The following is a 19042-nucleotide window of genomic DNA, read 5'->3' as shown; positions in this document are numbered from 1 at the left end:
AGAGACAAAGACTGCCGGGAGTTGCAGGATGCGCCAGCCTCTTATAGGTCTGGTGTGTGGGAACATTTCGGATTTGAGGTTACCTATGATGATAGAGGAGTTAAGACGACAGAAAAGACTGCGACTGTGTGCAAACATTGTGCAACACGTGTTCAGTATGCTCTTGGCAACACTTCGAACATGCTAGGTCATATGAAAAGACGTCACCCCAATGTGTCTGTAGACAGTTTAAGGAAGAAAGAGCCGCAAGCTACCCAACAACTTCTGTCCTCAGCATTTAAGCAGCCTCTCAGTGATAACTCGGCCAGGGCAATGGCCATAACGAAAGCAATCGGGATGTTTATTGCAAAAGATATGATTGCCATATAGTGTGATTGAGGGTGAAGGATTTCGTCAGTTGATGAAAATACTCGAGCCCACTACAACATTCCCTCCCGCCGACACTTCAGCACCTCTGTAGTTCCAAAACTACAGTATACGACGAGACACGAGAAAAACTTGTCAAAGAATTGTCCGACACGGCCCACGTAGCTCTCACCACCGATGGATTGCATTTATTGATAGCCACTAGCCAGCATGTTTTTTAACATTTAAAATATTACAGTGGCACTTTTACTTTAGATAAGAACTTTATGTTTCCAAATACTGCACTTTAATTTAAGAATTTAATTTAAGCTGCAAGAGTTACACTTTCTTTCTTTGTGTGCCAAAAAGGGGCATACGTTCCTGCAGATGGCAATAGTACACATTCTGCCTTTTATGCCAAATAAATGAAAAGACTGTTGAAATTATCAATGTCTTCCCTCTTGCTGTATCAAAATCTCAACTGTAGCTTAACGTTTCCTCAGACAATAATGTGCTTTATGTGAAGTCAAATTCAGTTTGTGCATTATTACATGATAACTATTCTTTAAATACTCTAGCCTAATTGTGGATGATTAAGCTATATGCTGAAATATGTTTCTGGAGTGTGAAAGATTAAAAGAAAAAATAACAACAAGAACCGTACCGAACCGAAAACCGTGATACGAACCGAACCGTAGATTTTGTGAACCGTGCCACCCCTAAGGCATACACACTAACGGATGGAATGGAACGTTGTATGTGCTGCACGTACATGCCCCCTTTTAGGGGAAAGATGACTGTGTGGATATAATGGAAACCTATGGAGCTGCATCGAAGTGGGGAACGAAAAGGGCTTATACTTACTTACATCTTTAAAGGTAAACTATGCAGTATTGGCAGTTTCCTTACTGTTTTCTCGGTTTTTGCTTCTTTTTCGCTGGCTCTGTCATGACGAATGTCTGAGAAACTCCATCGCTACCTTTTTCTAGCCGGTGCCTGGCGTGTATGTGTATTTGAATGCAGTAAAGCAATTCGCTACACTAGTTATACTTCCTGACACTGAGACCGTCGGCCCGCCGGCCCACAGTTGCAAGGGTGGTTTTTCCGCTCACAGGCGCTAGGGGGAAGCGAGACTGCCACCATTCCACCCGAAAAAAGTCATATAACCATTCCAATGACTCTGAAGCTGTTAAATGAAGGTAAATTAAGCTAAAAAACTTGCATAGTGTGCCAAACATGAATAAAAGGCACAAAATAAAGTTGGTGTAAGAGTTATCGGTGTGTTCATAGAATTAAGGTGACCATTATGTTCCTATTTTTTGCTCTTTCCAGTTTAGTAATAGGAGTGTCACGAATGTAGGCACAGTCGAACTGCCCTTGGCTGACTGTATAACTAAGATCGGAAAGCTTAACTTTACATGTCATAACATCAGCTAAACATCAGTCATACCTTAATTCTATCATTTATAATACGAACGTATTTCCTACAACTAGGTGAGATAATTGGTTATGTTATACTGAAGTACATGGGATATTATGGTGTTAGCTACGAGCTAAATTTGTCCTCAATATTGGGGGTATTGGAAACGAATTAGGTTGGTAATGTACATAGTTTCGACATGAGTCAGTTACATATTATACATATTTCTTCATAACCATTGTGTTAGTAAAAGGATTGAATGTCCTGTGAATTAATAACTAGATGTGATGTGTGACTACTAGCTGTCTTTCCCATTGGAATCAATGATATAACTTGTTTTCCCTTAAAACTGGGTGTGATGCAGATAAATGTATCTTTATGACGATGCGCCGTTAGTACGTATAAACAACTTTCGCAAAATGGCATTTTATCATGCTCTGACGAAGGCAGTAATGCTGAAACGCATAGGCATGCTTTTAAAAGAATAGCCATGTGAGATTAAAGGCTTTTTAAACATAATAAACCTTATAAGTACCTCCGATTTTCTTTAAAACATTTTTCAACCTGTTGGATTCCTAAGCTGAAGAGCACCAGAGGAACACCCAGTGCTATACCCTAGCAGCCCTCCTTGCAAATTGTTTGAGGATAAACATAAACATGCGTACAGACAGGGATACATCCACATGCACATTCACATCCCCAGGCATACCAATACCAAAAGCAGTGACTAAACATATAAACATATAACACATAAACATCAAACCTAAGAATACACACAATTCACAAGTCATGTGAGTTTAAAAGACACCAATATCTTTGCCTCTCTCTCCTTCACACACACAAAGACACACACACTCACAAAGCCCCAGATGCATGCACGTGCCGACACACACGAACACACAACCGTGCATCTTATTACAGATGTACATGTAAGCCACTCTTAGTGACATCCCAAAAGATGCAGCCAGGTAGTGGAATTCTGATGTTCTGATGGAACACACACTTCCCCACTTAGAATAATGCTTTCAAGTACACTCTTAAGTACTCTACGGGTTTTAAGGTGAAGGGGAATCAGGCTGAGGGGAGTCTGAATAGGGCCAATGAGTTGAACACATTTTTCAGCAGGTTCAGTACAGGACACTCTGCTGCCTCCCCCAGCCACTCAGACCTCTCATCCTCCTCCCTCATACTAGGTCATAGGTCATCCTGTGCTAGCCTAATCAGTGATCATGGCTAAGGATCACTGTCCCTAGCCATACCCTTCAACCCCCAACATGGACACCAACTGGTCAGGAAATGCTGAACCTACATCATAGCCCTCCCCCATTCATCCCTCCCTGTTTGTCTGTATCCAGCAGCCAGGTGAAAATGCAGCTGAGGAGACTTCACCAGAACAAGGCTGCAGGTCCGGATGGTATCAGCCCAAGGGTCCTGAAGGTCTGTGCGGAACATCTCTGGTATTCTGCAGCACCTTTTTAACCTCAGCCTTAGCCAGGGGAGGATGCCTATGAAAAACCTTCTCCATCTACCCTCAATGACTACAGACCGGTTGCCTTAACATCGCACATCATGAAGGTACTGGAGAGACTGGTCTTGGCCCATCTTAGACCACAGGTGACCACATACATGGACCTATTACAATTTGCATACTGTCCAGAGGTGGGTGTGGAGGATGCCTTATACCTGCTTCAAAGAACACACTTTCATCTGGACAGGGCTGGACAGACAGACAGACAGACAGACATCTATCTATCTATGCAGCACATACAAACACACTGAATGATCTCTCTTAAAGGCTTACTAGTGCATATACACTGGTCCACAGACACACATAGACATATACACATAGTTTATACACTGTAGTACTCAAATGCATTGTGATCAGCGCACGCACGCACACACACACACACACACACACACTCAACAGGTTTCTCAGCTCACCTCTGGTGCGATGTAGTCTGGTGTCCCGCAGAAAGTGGACGTTATGTCCCCCCTGAAGACCCCCTCCTTGCACATGCCAAAGTCAGCCAGTTTGCAGTGGCCATCTTTGTCTAGCAGGACGTTGTCCAGCTTCAGGTCCCTGAGCCAACAGACACACCCAGGTGAGAGGACTATGACACAACACCTACTGGGCACACCTTGTCTGCTATGGCTATGATTAAACTCAGAACAGGTGGCAGAAATAACAAACCATTTGTCAAGATTTGTGGTGAAATTAACCGTCATTGATGACTAATCATTTACCTCATCCTCATCATTTGACCCACATTTTATTTGTTTAGCCAAAGTTGTATACACAGCAGACCCTTACACACACACACAGAGGGAGAGAGAGAGAAGAGAGAGAGAGAGAGAGAGAGAGAGAGAGAGAGAGAGAGAAGGTGAAGAGAGAGATAGCCAAAGAGAGAGACAGGAAGAGTTAAATTAAGGGACAGTCACTAAATTAGGAGTATTCATGTGTGTGTATGTGTGGGAGAGAGAGAGAAGGTGTGTATGTATGTGTGTGTGTGAGAGAGAGGGAGAGTGTGTGTGTTCTATCTATTTTATTTTATTGTATCATTCTAATACATATCCTACTCCATGTCAAATATGTTTCTTTTCTTGATAGTTTTAGTTTTGTGATGTGATGTTGCTTTGGCAATATTGTAACTTTACAGCCAATAAAACTAAAAAGGGGAGGGAGTCACCCCATGTTATTCACTTGCAGTCAAGCAGTTCTGGCAGAGGATTTGGAACCAAACAACTGTGGAAAAGTTTTGCACCACAGATTCAGTGTCACATGGTTTTCTTGGAAGACCGACCCCACCGACCCAATAGAACTGCAGAAGCATGGAGGAGGGGGACAAAAATGTTGAAAATGCAAAAGAAAAAACAAAACAAAAAAACTAAAAAAACAAAACACATTTGTGCAATGATGGAAAAACCCCACACACATTTGGCAAGGCACCGAGCTGAACGACTCTAACCAGTCAGCCGGGTGTGTGGAGTGAGTAAGTTCTAAACTTCTTGCAGGAGTCTGTGCCAAGCTGTGAGCAACAGGCAGGGGTGGGGGGTGGGGGAGGAGACACTTCCAGTAAAGCTCATCTGAAAGTGCCAGCATGAAGAGGGGCCGAGCGCCTGACCACATGGCAAACACAGGGGACCGATGGGGCTTTTACGTGGGCCTAGAGGGTCTGGCTAATTATGGAGGGAGTCTTCAAAATTCCTGCATGTAGACTTTTTTTTGTCCCCCGAGGAGCAAACCAGCTGAGACTGTCCCCCTTATGTGTATGTGAGTGAGTGAGTGAGTGAGTAAGTGTTTGTGTGTGTGTGTGTGTGTGTGTGTGTGTGTGTGTGTGTGTGTGTGTGTGTGTGAGAGAGAGACATCAACTTGGGCTCAGGCCTTATGAGTAAGACAAAGCCTCTGGCAGAGATGCCCAAATCATCCAGTGTTTTGATAGTGGTGGCAAACACAACATTTCTACACACTCTATTCTATCCATTCTACACACACACACACATAATTACGGACATGCAAATGTACTGGCAAATGCACTCATTCACAAACAATGTTTTGATTGGTGGTTATGTTGCAAAATCACAGATATTAGATATTAGTGTGTGTGGTGTGTGTTTGTATTTGCATGTGGGTGTGTGATTTCGATTAGATTTGATTGAACTTTATCGTCATTGTGCAGAGTACAAGTACAAAGATAAAAAAAGCAGAAAAGTGCAATATGGTATACAAAGTAATAGACAGGTGCATAGACAGGACAGGATCTATAGTGCATTTTAAGATGAGACTGAAACATAACAAAATGTGGAAAACTTGAAAGGGTCTGAAAACTTTCCGGATGCACTGTATCTAATATTCTGTGAGTACAAATGATAGTGTGAGTGAATACCATTCTGTGAGTACAAATGATAGTGTGAGTGAATACCATTCTGTGAGTACAAATGATAGTGTGAGTGAATACCATTATGTGAGTACAAATGAAAGTATGGTGGCGTATTTGCTCATGTTAGAATACGTCTGAACCCATTCACCCCGATGTTCCTCTTTCGTTCTCTCTACCAGGCAGTTACACTGATGTGCCTTTTCCAAGCAAGGCTGCAGAATATGTATGAGCATGTGTGTGAATGAGTCTACAGTATGTGTGTGAGTGAATGAGTCTGCCTGTGTGTGTGTGTGTGTGTGTGTGTGTGTGTGTGTGTGTGTGTGTGTGTGTGTGTGTGTGTGTGTGTGTGTGTGTGTGTGTGTGTGAGAAAGAGAGAGAGAGAAAGAGAGAAAGAGAGGGGAGGGAGAGAGAACACACTCTTCCCTCAGAGCACTCTTCCCCTTCAAACTGGTGTGGCAAACCTGCAAGCTCTCACGGCCACAGCTGGCCTCGAGACCCTGACAACGTGGCACTTTTCACTTTCCACCGCCACTGGCACTGCGGCTGGGCATCCTGGCATGCCCTCATGGGCTAGGAACCACAACCCACTGGCATAAGATTAGGTAGACACCGGTTCCAGTGTTGTTGACTGCTGAAAAGCTCAGCTTCTCACATCCCCCTACACATTCAACACCGATTATTATATTGCATGTGGTATGGCGTTTGGTGTACCGTCACATCGGTGTGATGGGAATGTTGGAAAATAAACATTCTAAAGAATATCTGGGTTCACTGCATTCAACATAGAATTTTAGAACCTTTAGAATTTTGGAACGGAATCTTATGTTAGAATGTTCAAAAACCCACAACTTAAGGGTAAAAGTTCTCAGATGACATAAAGCACATCGAGTTGCCTTGTTGATGAAAAGCACAACACTGATAATACAAATAAAACTGCCTTTTCCCCAATCCCTTTGGGCTTCCCCAAGACTTCTGGCTTCTGTTCAAAATCATACTGAAAAATACTCTCTAATAGCCCTGTTACACCAAGCAACTTTGACAAGATTTGGGAAAGATTCTTGAAAGATTGGAATCTTTTAACTAATGACCCCCCCCCCCCCCCCCCCATTCAAGCTTTACTCAAAAGACTACAATCTTTCAAAAGTCTTTCCCAAATCTTGTCAACGTTGTTTGGTGTAAGGAGGCCATAAATTACTCTGGCATGCATAGTGAGGGGGACAATCAGGGGCTTTTTGTTTGTTGTCTGCATTTGAAAACATGTGGATTATAATCAAGGATTTCACTTTAAAGAGCTTTCATTCACCAGAATATCATTCTTTGTGGCCAATGTTTAAAGGTCACATATTTGACCTCTTTTTCTACAATTTTGAATCGTTTCTTGAGGTCTTTGTAAAACATGTCTCATGCTTTTATTTGGTCAAAATACCAAAAGGAAGAAACACCACAATCATGTTTGAAGAGCCCTTTTCAGAGGGCTGCATGGTGCCTTTTCTTTGACATGTTGCTAACAGATCTAACAGGTCAAAACTATTGTTCTTCAGTCGTGAGCGAAGATTTAGTCCAGACAGTGATAATTGAAAGTGGTTTTATTCAACAAGCTTCCCTTCTTGACCACATGAAGGGAAGAATTCTGAACGGCACAATTCCTCTTGACTTTCAAAATTGAGGTGGATTTATTCAACAATTTTCCCCTTTTGACATTATGACTGGAAAAATTCTGACCTGCTCATTCTCGTCTCACTGAATCACATGTTTCCATATCTAGGCAGCAAAACTTTGTGCACACATGTGTGTTGTTTTGTTTTGTTGCATTGGTAGCTATCACAGATACCCAACCCAACATGCATATAGGAGCACTGAAAAAGTGAAAATGTCATAAAATATGACAACTTATCCTGTTGCTGCTATTCTCCTAGGTGGCCTGTACGGCTCAAAGACACAGAATTAGCATACCCAAAAGCAGGATGTCGGTGACGTTAAGCAAAACACACCAGTGAGAGCTCCCATTGACAACTGCAGCTTCGTCAAAGACATTTCCCAGAATACACCACTTCTGCCAGTGTCAACAACCCTTTGGCTTAACACTTTCCCTGACTGGGCGCCTGAAAGTGTCTTAGAGTCAGATTAGCATAGATTACCGCATCTCTCCTTCTAATCTTGGATCACGGGTCACAAGGGTGCTTTACCATAGGTTATCCACTTCCCGCACTGACCAGCACTCTGTATTATTATCCCCACTGTCTGCCTGCATGCGGTTTATCCATTAACGGACAACCACTGCATGCAGGTGCATGAATTACACAAAACAAATCAGGCTTCAGCCAGTGGCAGTACACTTCTTTCCTGTCCAAATGAGCAGAGAGCTTTGTGAGAAAGTTGTGTGTTTATTCTGCGACGTTCTTCGTGCTGTTGCATTGCCAGAATGCATGCACTCAAGCCTGTGTGTGTGTGTGTTGTGTGTTGTGTGTGTGTGTGTGTGTGTGTGTGTGTATGTATGTGTGTCTCCAATCTTTAGGTCTCACGCTCACACACAAACACCTTACGTAATGCTGGCCCCGATCCAGGCCTCTCTGGTGATGGCCAAGTGGGGGACAGCCGCTCTGCCCAAACATGCTCTCAAAATATCTCCAAGGTGGACTCCTTCTGTCAATCTCTCTTTCTAACTGTGTTTGTCTGTCTGTCTATCCATCTCTCTGTCCATTATCCTCTCTCTTCCTAAAACTCTCTTTCTCTCTCCCTACCTTTCTATCTAGCTTTCTCTCTCTGTCACACACTCTTTTTTTCTCTTTTTTTGTCTCCTGCTCTTTAACCCTCCGTCACTGTCTTTCACCACCACTCTCTTCATCTCTTCATCTTTCTCACTCACTCTCTCATACATTCTCTTTCTCTCTGTCATTTATTTACCTTGCCACACACACACGCGCGCGCACACACACACACACACACACACACACACACACACACACACACACACACACACACACACACACACACACACACACACACACACACACACACACACACACACACACACAGGGATTGAGAGACACTCCCTCTCTATTTTCACTCTCCCTCTTTGCATCCAAAACAAACAAGTCTTCTTGGCACTTCCCACACGTGATGTTGCTATGGCACAAAGACAGGAAACCAGCCAGTCCAGGACTTACCAGGACTTGTTTTCATGCTCTACATACATGCATCTCATCCCTTTCACCCCCCCCTCCCCTCCCTCCAGTGTTTCCTGAAACGAGTCCACAGGGATTTCAAATAGCACAGCGGTCAATGTCCAGTCTGGATGTGGATTAGAACTGGAATGTCAGAGCCCAGTGGGATCTCAGCTTCGTGACAGTTGCGAGCGAGAGTGAGAGTGGTCATGTGACATGCGGATGGCATTCTGGGAATGTCAAAAAGGGACCATGGCAGCAGTCAGCAAGAGCGGGAGGTTATCCTCTTTCCAAGGTGGATGGAGTTACGTGTATCCACATATAGGTGATGTGATAAGATACAGCACACAGACTCGCACAAGTGTCCATATGAATTTACAGTGTAGCGTGATTATAACATATCAGGTGATGTTTTGGCTGTTGCACGTTATGAATGTGCGTGCGTTATATGCATGCAAATTTGTTTCCTAGAGAGTTATTACTGTGCACTGGTGGAGAATACATGGGTCACGAGCCTCTACATGCAAATGACACAATCTACTGCACAACATAAGTAAATGACCTTGAATATCAAGGGCCGAAGGGCATTTGAAAAAGAATTCTTCTCGACTTCAAAATGACACACCAGATGTGAAATCATGCCTGGTCTGAGTATACAATTGTGAATTTCTTCATCTCTCTCTCTCTCTCTCTCTCTCTCTCTGAGCTTGTTTAAGTGTCTTTAAGTGTAGCAGATGTGTTGTGTGTACGCGTGCATTTGTTAGCCTTGTTAGCTCACCTGTAGATGATGCCATTCGAATGCAGGTATGTGAGAGCACAGATGACCTCAGCGGCATAGAAGCGCGCCCGACCTTCATCAAAGCGGCGTGACCTCTGGATGTGGAACATCAAGTCACCGCCATTCACAAACTCCATGACAAAGAACAGACGATCCTGCAGAGAGAGAGAGTGAGAGACACAGAGAGAGAGAGAGAGAGAGAGAGAGAGAGAGAGGATGGATGGTTGGATGGTTAGATAGATCATTTCATATTCTGCTAATCCAACTGTTATTCAGAAAAGAAAATGAGACTGACAATGAGGCTAAATTCTGAAGAGAGAGAGAGAGATAAATGGAAGATGCACACTTTGCAGTGCTCTACAGGTTAATGAATATGGTCCACGTCAGAAGGAAATGTTTCTCCAAAACAGCTGGGGACAGCTGCTACTGACTGTGAGAAATAGCCTCAGTAATCCACTGATAGATTCTGCGGATTTTTACATTCGGCCCATTTCATACACACACATATTTTTACAACCCACCCCAGCTGTTGTCATATGTCAGTGTTAAGTAGTCTTGGTCTGTGAATGGATAGAAGTGCTGACCATAACTAGTATGCAGAGGTCTTGTGAGGAATTGTAACTGAACTTGTAAACAAGCTATGTGCTGCCACCTGCTGTTGTAAATTGACACTGCAGTACAACTGCGTGACTAATTTAAAATTAGTCATCGAACACCATTCTCATGACTCAAATTACCAGAAAATATCCAGTATCTACTATGAACTTCTAGCTTGTTCCAGAAATATAAGGCCTTTTGAAGTTAAAACAACATTGGTTTCTTGAGGTTTCTGTTTTCAGTTAGCCTGGCTCAAGCCAAAACCAAGTTCATCTGAGTTCCTTGTGGTCTGGTGTTACAGTAATGTACTAGGGTGATAGCTAATAGGTTTCAAATTACATTATAGTCACTGGGTTGTAGAATACCACACAGTATGAATACTGATGTCGTGGTTGTACAAAAGAGACAAATTTATGACATGAATTGTGGATACTGTATAACAGGTCTAATGGATATACAAACAAAGGAGAATTCAAACTGGTGTGGTTGGAATAAAGCAAATAAATATGTACAAATCAATCAAACTAATATAAGTTCTACAGGCTTAGGTCATTATCTCTTTGCCTGTACATCTCAGCAAGTTGAACTAGCACAGTGACCCACATGCTACTCCAAGCAATCATTTTAAATCTCTGTTCCCATCTACTGAGATCACGAACACTGGCTGAACTGGTTGAAAGTAGGCCTACAATATATACTCTTTGTGCAATAGATAAGTGTTTAGACCAGATAGGAGAGAATCAAAACAGAAACTTTGCTAGAGTGAGTTCAACTGAACACTGCATACTGCACTGAATGCATCAAGGAAGTGGTTCCACTTGAACATGCCGGCTGACCGAGCGTTAGAAGTGTAGTGTCTTTGCAGCCTGCATCTACGCGGTGGGTGTGAGAGTGTGTGAGTGGGTTTCAAGGAAGGATTGCGGAGGCGATAGTGACGCAAGTGGAAAAGCAGATGAGATGTAAGACCACGGTGAAACACACACACACACACACACACACACACACACGTTTGATGTTCTGCCCCCCAAGATCTTTTATCTCAATCACCAAGCCAATCACCACCAAGTGCATTTGAAGGAAATTTAGTTTGGCAGTTTGTCGCCTTATTGCAGTGTTATCAACAACCTGGAAAACACCTGCTTGGTGGTCCTGGACATGCCTTGAGAGTCTCGTCTTACTGACAGAATATTTTCGAGAGATTTGAAAATTGGTAAGAATTGTTTGTCGAACTAGTTCCGTTCAGAATTCTTTGAACCGTGCCGTCATCTAGTGAACCAGCCAGCATTTTACACCAGTTTTGAACGGAACCAAGGATGTGGCATCAACAGAGGGTGTTGTGTACGTAACTGAATGGCACGCCCACTCGGGTTCACGAGAACAATGCTCTGAACTAGAATGGAATCAGTTTTCTATTGGTGGCCTAAGAGTAGCAAACAGACTTCAAGAGAGGGCAAGTTTGAAGCAGGACGGTGAAACTTCCACACAGCAAAATCAGAAGTTTAAAATCTGAAGTGGAACAAAAAAAAAATACTAATTGTGAAATTAACCCCTTTCGATCTGAGTACCAAGCGCTATGCTATGATAAGAGAAGCTTTTACACTTCACAAAATCAACTCTTAAAGAGTTAACTGAACACTCTGTGTGTAGCAACAGAGGTAATGTCTGTGACGTTTTCACTTCCAGCAAGAACACCAGAATTTCAGTAGAACTGATGCTTACTCATGTATGGCGTGAACCAGGCATGTGCATTTGTGTGTGTGGGCTCGTCCATCTCCTCTATGTGGGTTAACATCGTAGTTTCAACCACAGATAAATGTGTATTTATATAAATACGTATGTGCTGGTGGCTCTGAAAGTAGTACTGTAACTGGGAACGGAATGAGTTGCGTAAGTAGGTGTGTGTGTGTGTGTGTGTCTGCGTATATGTGTGTGTGTGTGTGTGTGTGTGTGTGTGTGTGTATGTATGTGTGTGTGTATATGTGTGTGTGTGTGTGTGTGTGTGTGTGTGTGTGTGTGTGTGTGTGTGCGTATATGTGTGTGTGTGTGTGTGTGTGTATATGTGTGTGTGTGTGTGTGCGTGCGTCTGTGTCTGTGTCTGTGTGTGTGCGCGTGTGTGTCTATGTGTGTGTGTGTGTGTGCGCGCGCGCGCTCGTGCGTCCTCACCGGTGTCTGAAAGCAGTAGTACAGCTGTGTGAGGTAGGGGTGCTGGTGGGCGAGGGCCAGCACTCTCTTCTCGATCATGGTGGCCTCAACGTCGTCGTCCTGCAGGATCACGTCCTTCTTCAGCATCTTCACAGCGTACACCCTCTCCGTGCTGTTCATGCACGCCAGCATCACCTGTGGATGTGTGTGTGTGTGTGTGTGTGTATATATTTTAAACACATATCAAACAAAAGTATGTATGTGTGTGCATGTGTATTTCAGACACATATTACCTATAAGCTGAATCATCAGCTATGGTTCAGCTTATGTGATGGTCTATATGGTTGAGCTCTATTAAAGGTTCAGCTTAAAGCTGAAGGCAAGAGACTGTTGCTATTTGAAACTAAGCAGCCAATCCGGTAGTACACCCCTCCTAGCAGCTTGTGGCTGACTGGCTGTAATAGTGCAATGTGCTCAGTCTGGTTTTAGAAGATGGGTCTATGGGTGCACCACTATCACGTCTGTTTTAGCCAGTTCCTCTGATTATAGTTGAAGCTAATTACTGCGGCGTGAACGTAGCCTCAGTTGTGCGCCTGGTGTGGCCCGGCTGTAAGCCGCGTCAGTTTTCTTTTCCACTTCCTGATCTAGGACTGCGCGCAGAATTGCAATTTCTATTCACACACACTATGGACAGACTGTTAGACGAGCAGGAGTTAGAGGGGGTCATTCCTGCCCACTGCAATAACACTGACCAATGAAATGGAAAGGGCAGGGATAGAGGATTTATCTTCTGAGGGGCCAGACACATGGATTATTTGCACATTGTTCTTTCATTTGCTCACTTACAGGTATATCCATGTCTAAATCTTATTTTCAATGTTTTTTACTTATTTTTATAAACAGTAGTTTAGTGGTTGATATGTCTATATATTTGTACAGTGTTCCTACATCTACCTCATGCCTGTGTATTAAGCTGTGTGTTTGTTGTGATTTGCCAAAGCTTTATCAGCTATTCCTGTTTGGTTTTGTTTAAGTAAAGCACATTGAATGACCTCTGTGTATGAAATGCGCTGTATAAATAAAGTTGACTTGACTTGACTTGACTTTATGTAAATTGCTGCTGCAACACCACAATTTCCCATTGGGGATGAATAAAGTGGCAACTAACTAACTAACCAACTAACCAACAAACTAACAAACTGATTTGCCAACTAACCAACCAATTAACTAACTAACCATCAAACCAATATGTAACTGCCTGTCTCTCCATCTCACCTTGCCAAAGCTGCCCTTGCCCAGCACCTGTAGGAAGGTGAAGTCGTCCAGGCCGACCCTCTCCACACTCCGGGTCCTAGGAACCACCGGATCCTCCTCGCAGGGACGTCCCGGCTTTATAGTTGACCCTCTCTGCTGGAGAACAAAAAAAATACAAAAAACTGAAATATATAGTTAAGCCTATAATTGTTCATATTCTTCCTATATATGTGACGGTAGCCAGCTGGTACATAGCTGTGCAGTATGTACGTTAGACAAACCTCCCTCCCAATGCCTTAAGAGACCTGCTAGTAGCTGATGCTAGGAGCCTGAGTGTCTGGGCTGAACGACGTGGTCAACACCATGCAGGTTACATACGCATGCCCCATTTTTACATCTCTAGCACAAATCTATGGTGTGTCTGAATGTGCCTGCATGTCTCATGGCTCATGTCTGCATGGGGTGGGGGTGGGGGGTGGGGGGTGGGGGGGTACCTACACACAGAGGGGAGATTCCAGGCTTCACCCCGAGGTCTGCCAGCTTGCGAGCTAACTCAGCACTGTCCACCCCGCAGTTAGGAGCCACATTCTCCTGGCAACGAATATGAACGTTCATCTTGCAACCTACAGACACAAACACACACACACACACACACACAAATATAAGACACAGGTAGAAACAATATTGACAAATGGACTACATAAATAACAACATGCTCACATTCACATTTGGCCCCTTGTTGAAGAACTACTACATAAATAACTACATAACGAATTGATGGATGGAACAACGGATGAGGTTTGTGGGCTGACTAGGGGCAGGGACAGGAAATAGGAAATATACAGTATGCCTGTGTACGTGCAAGTGTGTGTGTATGTGTATGTGTATGTGTGTGTGTGTGTGTGTGTGTGTGTGTGTGTGTGTGTGTGTGTGTGTGTGTTGGAAGTCTGAAAACTATTCTCACCCTGGCATTGCATGCCCTGTTTGACCACACCGTAGAGCAGAGAACCACAGTGATTGCAGTAGGTGGGCACCTTGTAGTTGTGCTTCTTGAAAATGTGGGGGATGTTGATGCTGAAACCTTGACTGGGACCCTAGGAGGGGAAGAAGCAGTTATAGGAACACGGTTGTAGGAACAGTCCACTTCTAAATCAGTTCTACTAACTACTCTCCCCCAGGAGTCATTTCTCATTCGCACTGGCCATAGGAACCGGTAGGCAGTTGTAAGTGATGTAGGCACACCGATGTTGTTTATGTCATGACTCTGTATATGTGTGTGTGTGTGTGTGTGTGTGTGTGTGTGTGTGTGTGTGTGTGTGTGAGAGAAACAAAGGGTGAGAGAGAGAGCTTGTGTGTATGTAAAAAACAAAGGGTGAGAGAGAGAGCTTGTGTCTGTGTTTGTGTTTGAGAGAGAGAGTGAGTGAAAGAACCTGTTCGTCTTCCTTTTTCTTCATGCGAGGGCATTTTGTCACCACTTGGTCGTGACATCGTTTGTGGACCACACAGGTACACACTGAGATTCACACATAGAAAAGAAGAACAACAATAACATCAGACACAACAACATCCATCAACTGAAGAACAGGACTCCACAGTCAGACCCAGGGGCCAGACTCTACATCTGTCTTTGGACTGGCTCAGACACGGCCCTTTATCTCTAGCACATTAAGATTTGTGACGTCCTGGGGCGCGTTTCCCAAAAGCATAGTTGCTAACTAAGTTAGCAACTTTGTTGGTTGCAATGCAATTTCCCATTGCCAACCAACTAAGTTGCTAACAGGTTAGCAACTATGGTTTTGGGAAACGCACCCCTGTATATCTGTTCTATACAGACAGCTGCAATCTGGTGGTTCTGGTTCACCACTTCATTATTGGGGTATTATGCAGTTTCTTTTACCATTTTGTGAGGTATTGTTTTGTAGGCAACATATTTTTTTATAGCATCCATATTTGCCGCATTACGGTCTGTCACCATAATGTAAACCGATAAATTGGCTTGCTACTGAAATGGAATAAATACTGTATATATATTTCTAAATTCTCGAAAATTGGTTTCATTCATCCTGCTCACAGGAGGACTCCGCATGTGGCCACAGTAACATCAGCCTAGCTATGATCTTTAGATAAAGTAATCATCTCTGGGGTAGGGAATGGGGGTGAAGCATGCAACTGAAGTCTGGAATACACAAGAATTCCATCACACCCACAAATGTGTGCTAGAAAGTTCCATGTGGTCTCAAACAATGGTCTGATCTCAACATCACATGTGCATGTCTATACCCACTGCTCTCTACCAGAGGTGGGAAATTCCAGCTTCAGGATGGAAGTCCTTCTCTGTATTGGTTCTGCCTGTGCACAACTATTAGCTGCGGCTTATATTGATTTTGCTAAATTTCTTCAGCTATGAGGTTAATACACAGGGGCAGTTAAGTAAGGTATAATGGACGACACGGTGGTCTGTTAACAGAAAATAATGCACGGTCGAGGTACGAGGTTGAGGTTTATATGGCCCGACGCACACCTTTTAAACCTCGTAAGTGCATTATTTTCTGTTAACATACCACCGTGGAGTCCATTATCCCGCTTATTCCACTGTTGCCACTTGCGTTGTGTGTTTACTTAGCCTACTGCCATCCAATAGCTAAAAGCAACCTCCATCATTTTTTGGAGGTTGCTTTAAAAAGGGCATTTTATACACAGGGGTATTTAAATGTGCTTTACATAAAGCAAATAAATGCATAAAAGGGCAATAACTTAATAAAACTTACTAGAAAAATAGTTTAATAGTTTGCCGTTATAGTTATTGTTCTTGGTGTGGACTACTGACCTTGACACTGGTAACCTTGCTTGCCAAATACACCCCTGTAAAAAATAACACATAGTATTAACTAGTTGCAGTGCTCAGAATCCTCCCGTGCAATTGAACGCGCATCCTGTCGGGGATTGCTGGAACAGATTGTTATGTTTTTGTTGTCATTTTTGGAGCCTGGGCTGTCCACAGAGACCGCTTTTTTTTTACAGTGTATTCAGGGCATAGGCAGCTAACAGATGGTGTGGTGATGTTTGCAGTATGAGACAAAAACATTTTGGCTTAGAAACCGTGTAACATCACTTAGAGCACCTTTAACATTACTGTAGCTCATTAACCTCAATCACATTAGTTCAACTGTGAAGGTATTCTCCATCTTGTATGGAACCAAGGGTCTTTAATATTTTGAGCTTGTGAAAACTTCTTTACATGTGTGCAACCAGAAAGTTTTCAGACCCTTTCAAATTTTCCATATTTTGTTATGTTTCAGACTAATCTTTAAATGCATTCCATTATTTTTTTTTCAATCTACACAAAATGCTCCAATACTCCACAAAAAAGCAGGCGTGTTTTTTACATTTATAAAAAAAATAAGACATTTGAGAATGATGGAGGCTACCGTGCTCTTGGGCACTTTCAGTGCTGTCTTGCTCATGTTCATGTTCTCTCCCCAGATCTGCGTCTTGACACAATCCTGTCTCGCAGGTCTACAGACAATTCTCTCAACCTCGTGGCTTGATTTTCACTCTGACATACATTATCAACTGTGAGACCTTACATAGACAGATGTGTAGATCTCCAAATAACGTCCAATTAATTCATTTAGGCACAGGTGGACAGGTCACAGGTGGACAGGGCACAGGTGGACAGGTATAAGTTATAGCATCTCAGGGACCATTGAAGTAGGATGCACCAGAGCTCAATTGCAAGTGTGATAACAAAGGGTCTGAATACTTATGTAAATGGAATATTTCAGTCTTTTATTTTTTATAAATTTACAAATCACTCCAAACACCTGCTTTTTGTGGAGTATTGTGTGTAGATTGATGACACACACACACACACACAATTCTATAATTCAGGGTACATTCTACATTTTCTACATCAAGTGTAGAAAAACAAAACAACTCTGTGAACTCATTTATCTGTGTAATCCTATAAGAGCATTAACGATAACAGAGTTGATTTTTCCTCATGAATTTGTGGCTGAACTCCACAAGCTAACCTCAAATTAGCTACTACATGTACATGACGTACAAAACCAAAATGGCATGTTACTGTGTACTATGTTTTTGTGATGTACTGATTCACTCCAATATCACAATAACAGAGTTGACAAATAATTAATCTACTGTTGGTGTAGCCTCAATATTTTGTGCTAATGAATGGCAGAAGTGTAAATTCTTCACTGCATTTCCGAATTATCCTGCCAGAAGAAGTGACACCTCTCTGTGCAGGCCTCATGGTTCATATTAAAAGCCTTTGTGGCTTTTAATGCTGTTTAACTACAGAGAGAACATAGTTGACAAGAAGATTGAGACAGATAAAAATAATAGTTTTGTTTAAATACTGAAATAATTTAATACAAAAAAATAGATATTATATGCAACTGATTTGTTGATGGATTAATAATTGATTTGTTAATCCATCAACTGATCAGTTGATGGATTAATCCCAAAAAATAGATTGTTAGATTTAGCAACATAACGTTTATTCAAGTTGAATGTATGAATCAATAATCAAGAATATGGTGGTGAGATTCATTTAGTTCATATTTCATGAATAAATTGGATCTAAATTCAGTATATCAAGCATTGTTATTGATGAAAGGTTGTCATAATTTGCATTTTTGTTCAAAACTGATTATGAAACTGAATTTTTTTTATTAACAAAATGTTTACCTCACAAAATGTATCCCAAATTATAGAATGACCCACAAACACATGTAACAAATTCAGTCAGTCACAGTCTCCCGCTCTGACAAGCTCATTGCCTCAAAGTTATTCCCACACAAAGTGAGTCTACACACACACACACACACACACACACACACACACACACACACACACACACACACACACACACACACGCAGCTGCCAGCTATTCTTGGAACTGTTTGACCATCAAAGCCAGGAACCAGAGCTTTGAGCAACAAGCACATCAAAAACACTAGGCTTTGGCCACTTTATGTCCTTTGAGAATATTCCTAATTCCTGTTTTGTTGTAAATGCTTCTGTGGCCAGTGCTATGAATTGTGTTGTGAGGTGCAGTTGAGTTGTTTACAATATTAAGTCTTGAAGCGAATTTGGTTGCCACTTGCCAAACAAACACCTGTAGATTAGAAATAACATGTTTCTGCACTTCTCTCTAAGTCAGCCAGAACTATAATTTGTGTGTGTGCTTTGGAACCAACAGTATCTGACTACTACAATAACAACTCAACAACTAATAAAACAATAACATAACTCTTCCAGCTAATCACCGAAAAGGGGTGACAGGAATTTAGTGGAATCAGAGGGAGAATGAAAGAGGAGTTTGGAAAGGGGATTGATTTTTTTGTTTGGTGTTTTTTTTTCAAATATCAACAGATGTGAGGTCATCCAGAATCACTTACCATACCTTTAAGTTCTAAGTTCTTGCTAAAGCACTACAGTT

General features: G+C 42.4%; 1 protein-coding gene across 3 annotated transcripts in view; it reads right to left on the bottom strand.

The window, feature by feature from the left end:
- Nucleotides 1-19042, bottom strand: part of prkchb (protein kinase C, eta, b) — a 34345-nt gene that overhangs the window by 5392 nt on the left and 9911 nt on the right. For 2 of the 3 annotated variants that reach the window (XM_042095260.1, XM_042095261.1), the window contains 8 exons: nt 16406-16440; nt 15009-15091; nt 14543-14672; nt 14077-14201; nt 13600-13734; nt 12346-12519; nt 9586-9740; nt 3707-3845 (listed from right to left, as the gene is read on the bottom strand). In XM_042095260.1, the coding sequence (XP_041951194.1) occupies nt 3707-3845; nt 9586-9740; nt 12346-12519; nt 13600-13734; nt 14077-14201; nt 14543-14672; nt 15009-15091; nt 16406-16440 (976 nt within the window). The remainder of the gene's footprint in view (nt 1-3706; nt 3846-9585; nt 9741-12345; nt 12520-13599; nt 13735-14076; nt 14202-14542; nt 14673-15008; nt 15092-16405; nt 16441-19042) is intronic. The other variant, XM_042095262.1, reaches the window with a different exon arrangement.

This window comes from Alosa sapidissima, chromosome 6, assembly GCF_018492685.1.
Source record: "Alosa sapidissima isolate fAloSap1 chromosome 6, fAloSap1.pri, whole genome shotgun sequence".
Taxonomy (NCBI): Eukaryota; Metazoa; Chordata; class Actinopteri; order Clupeiformes; family Clupeidae; genus Alosa; species Alosa sapidissima.
The sequence above is the reverse complement of the archived record's forward strand: the minus strand, read 5'-3'. Positions and strand labels throughout refer to the sequence as shown.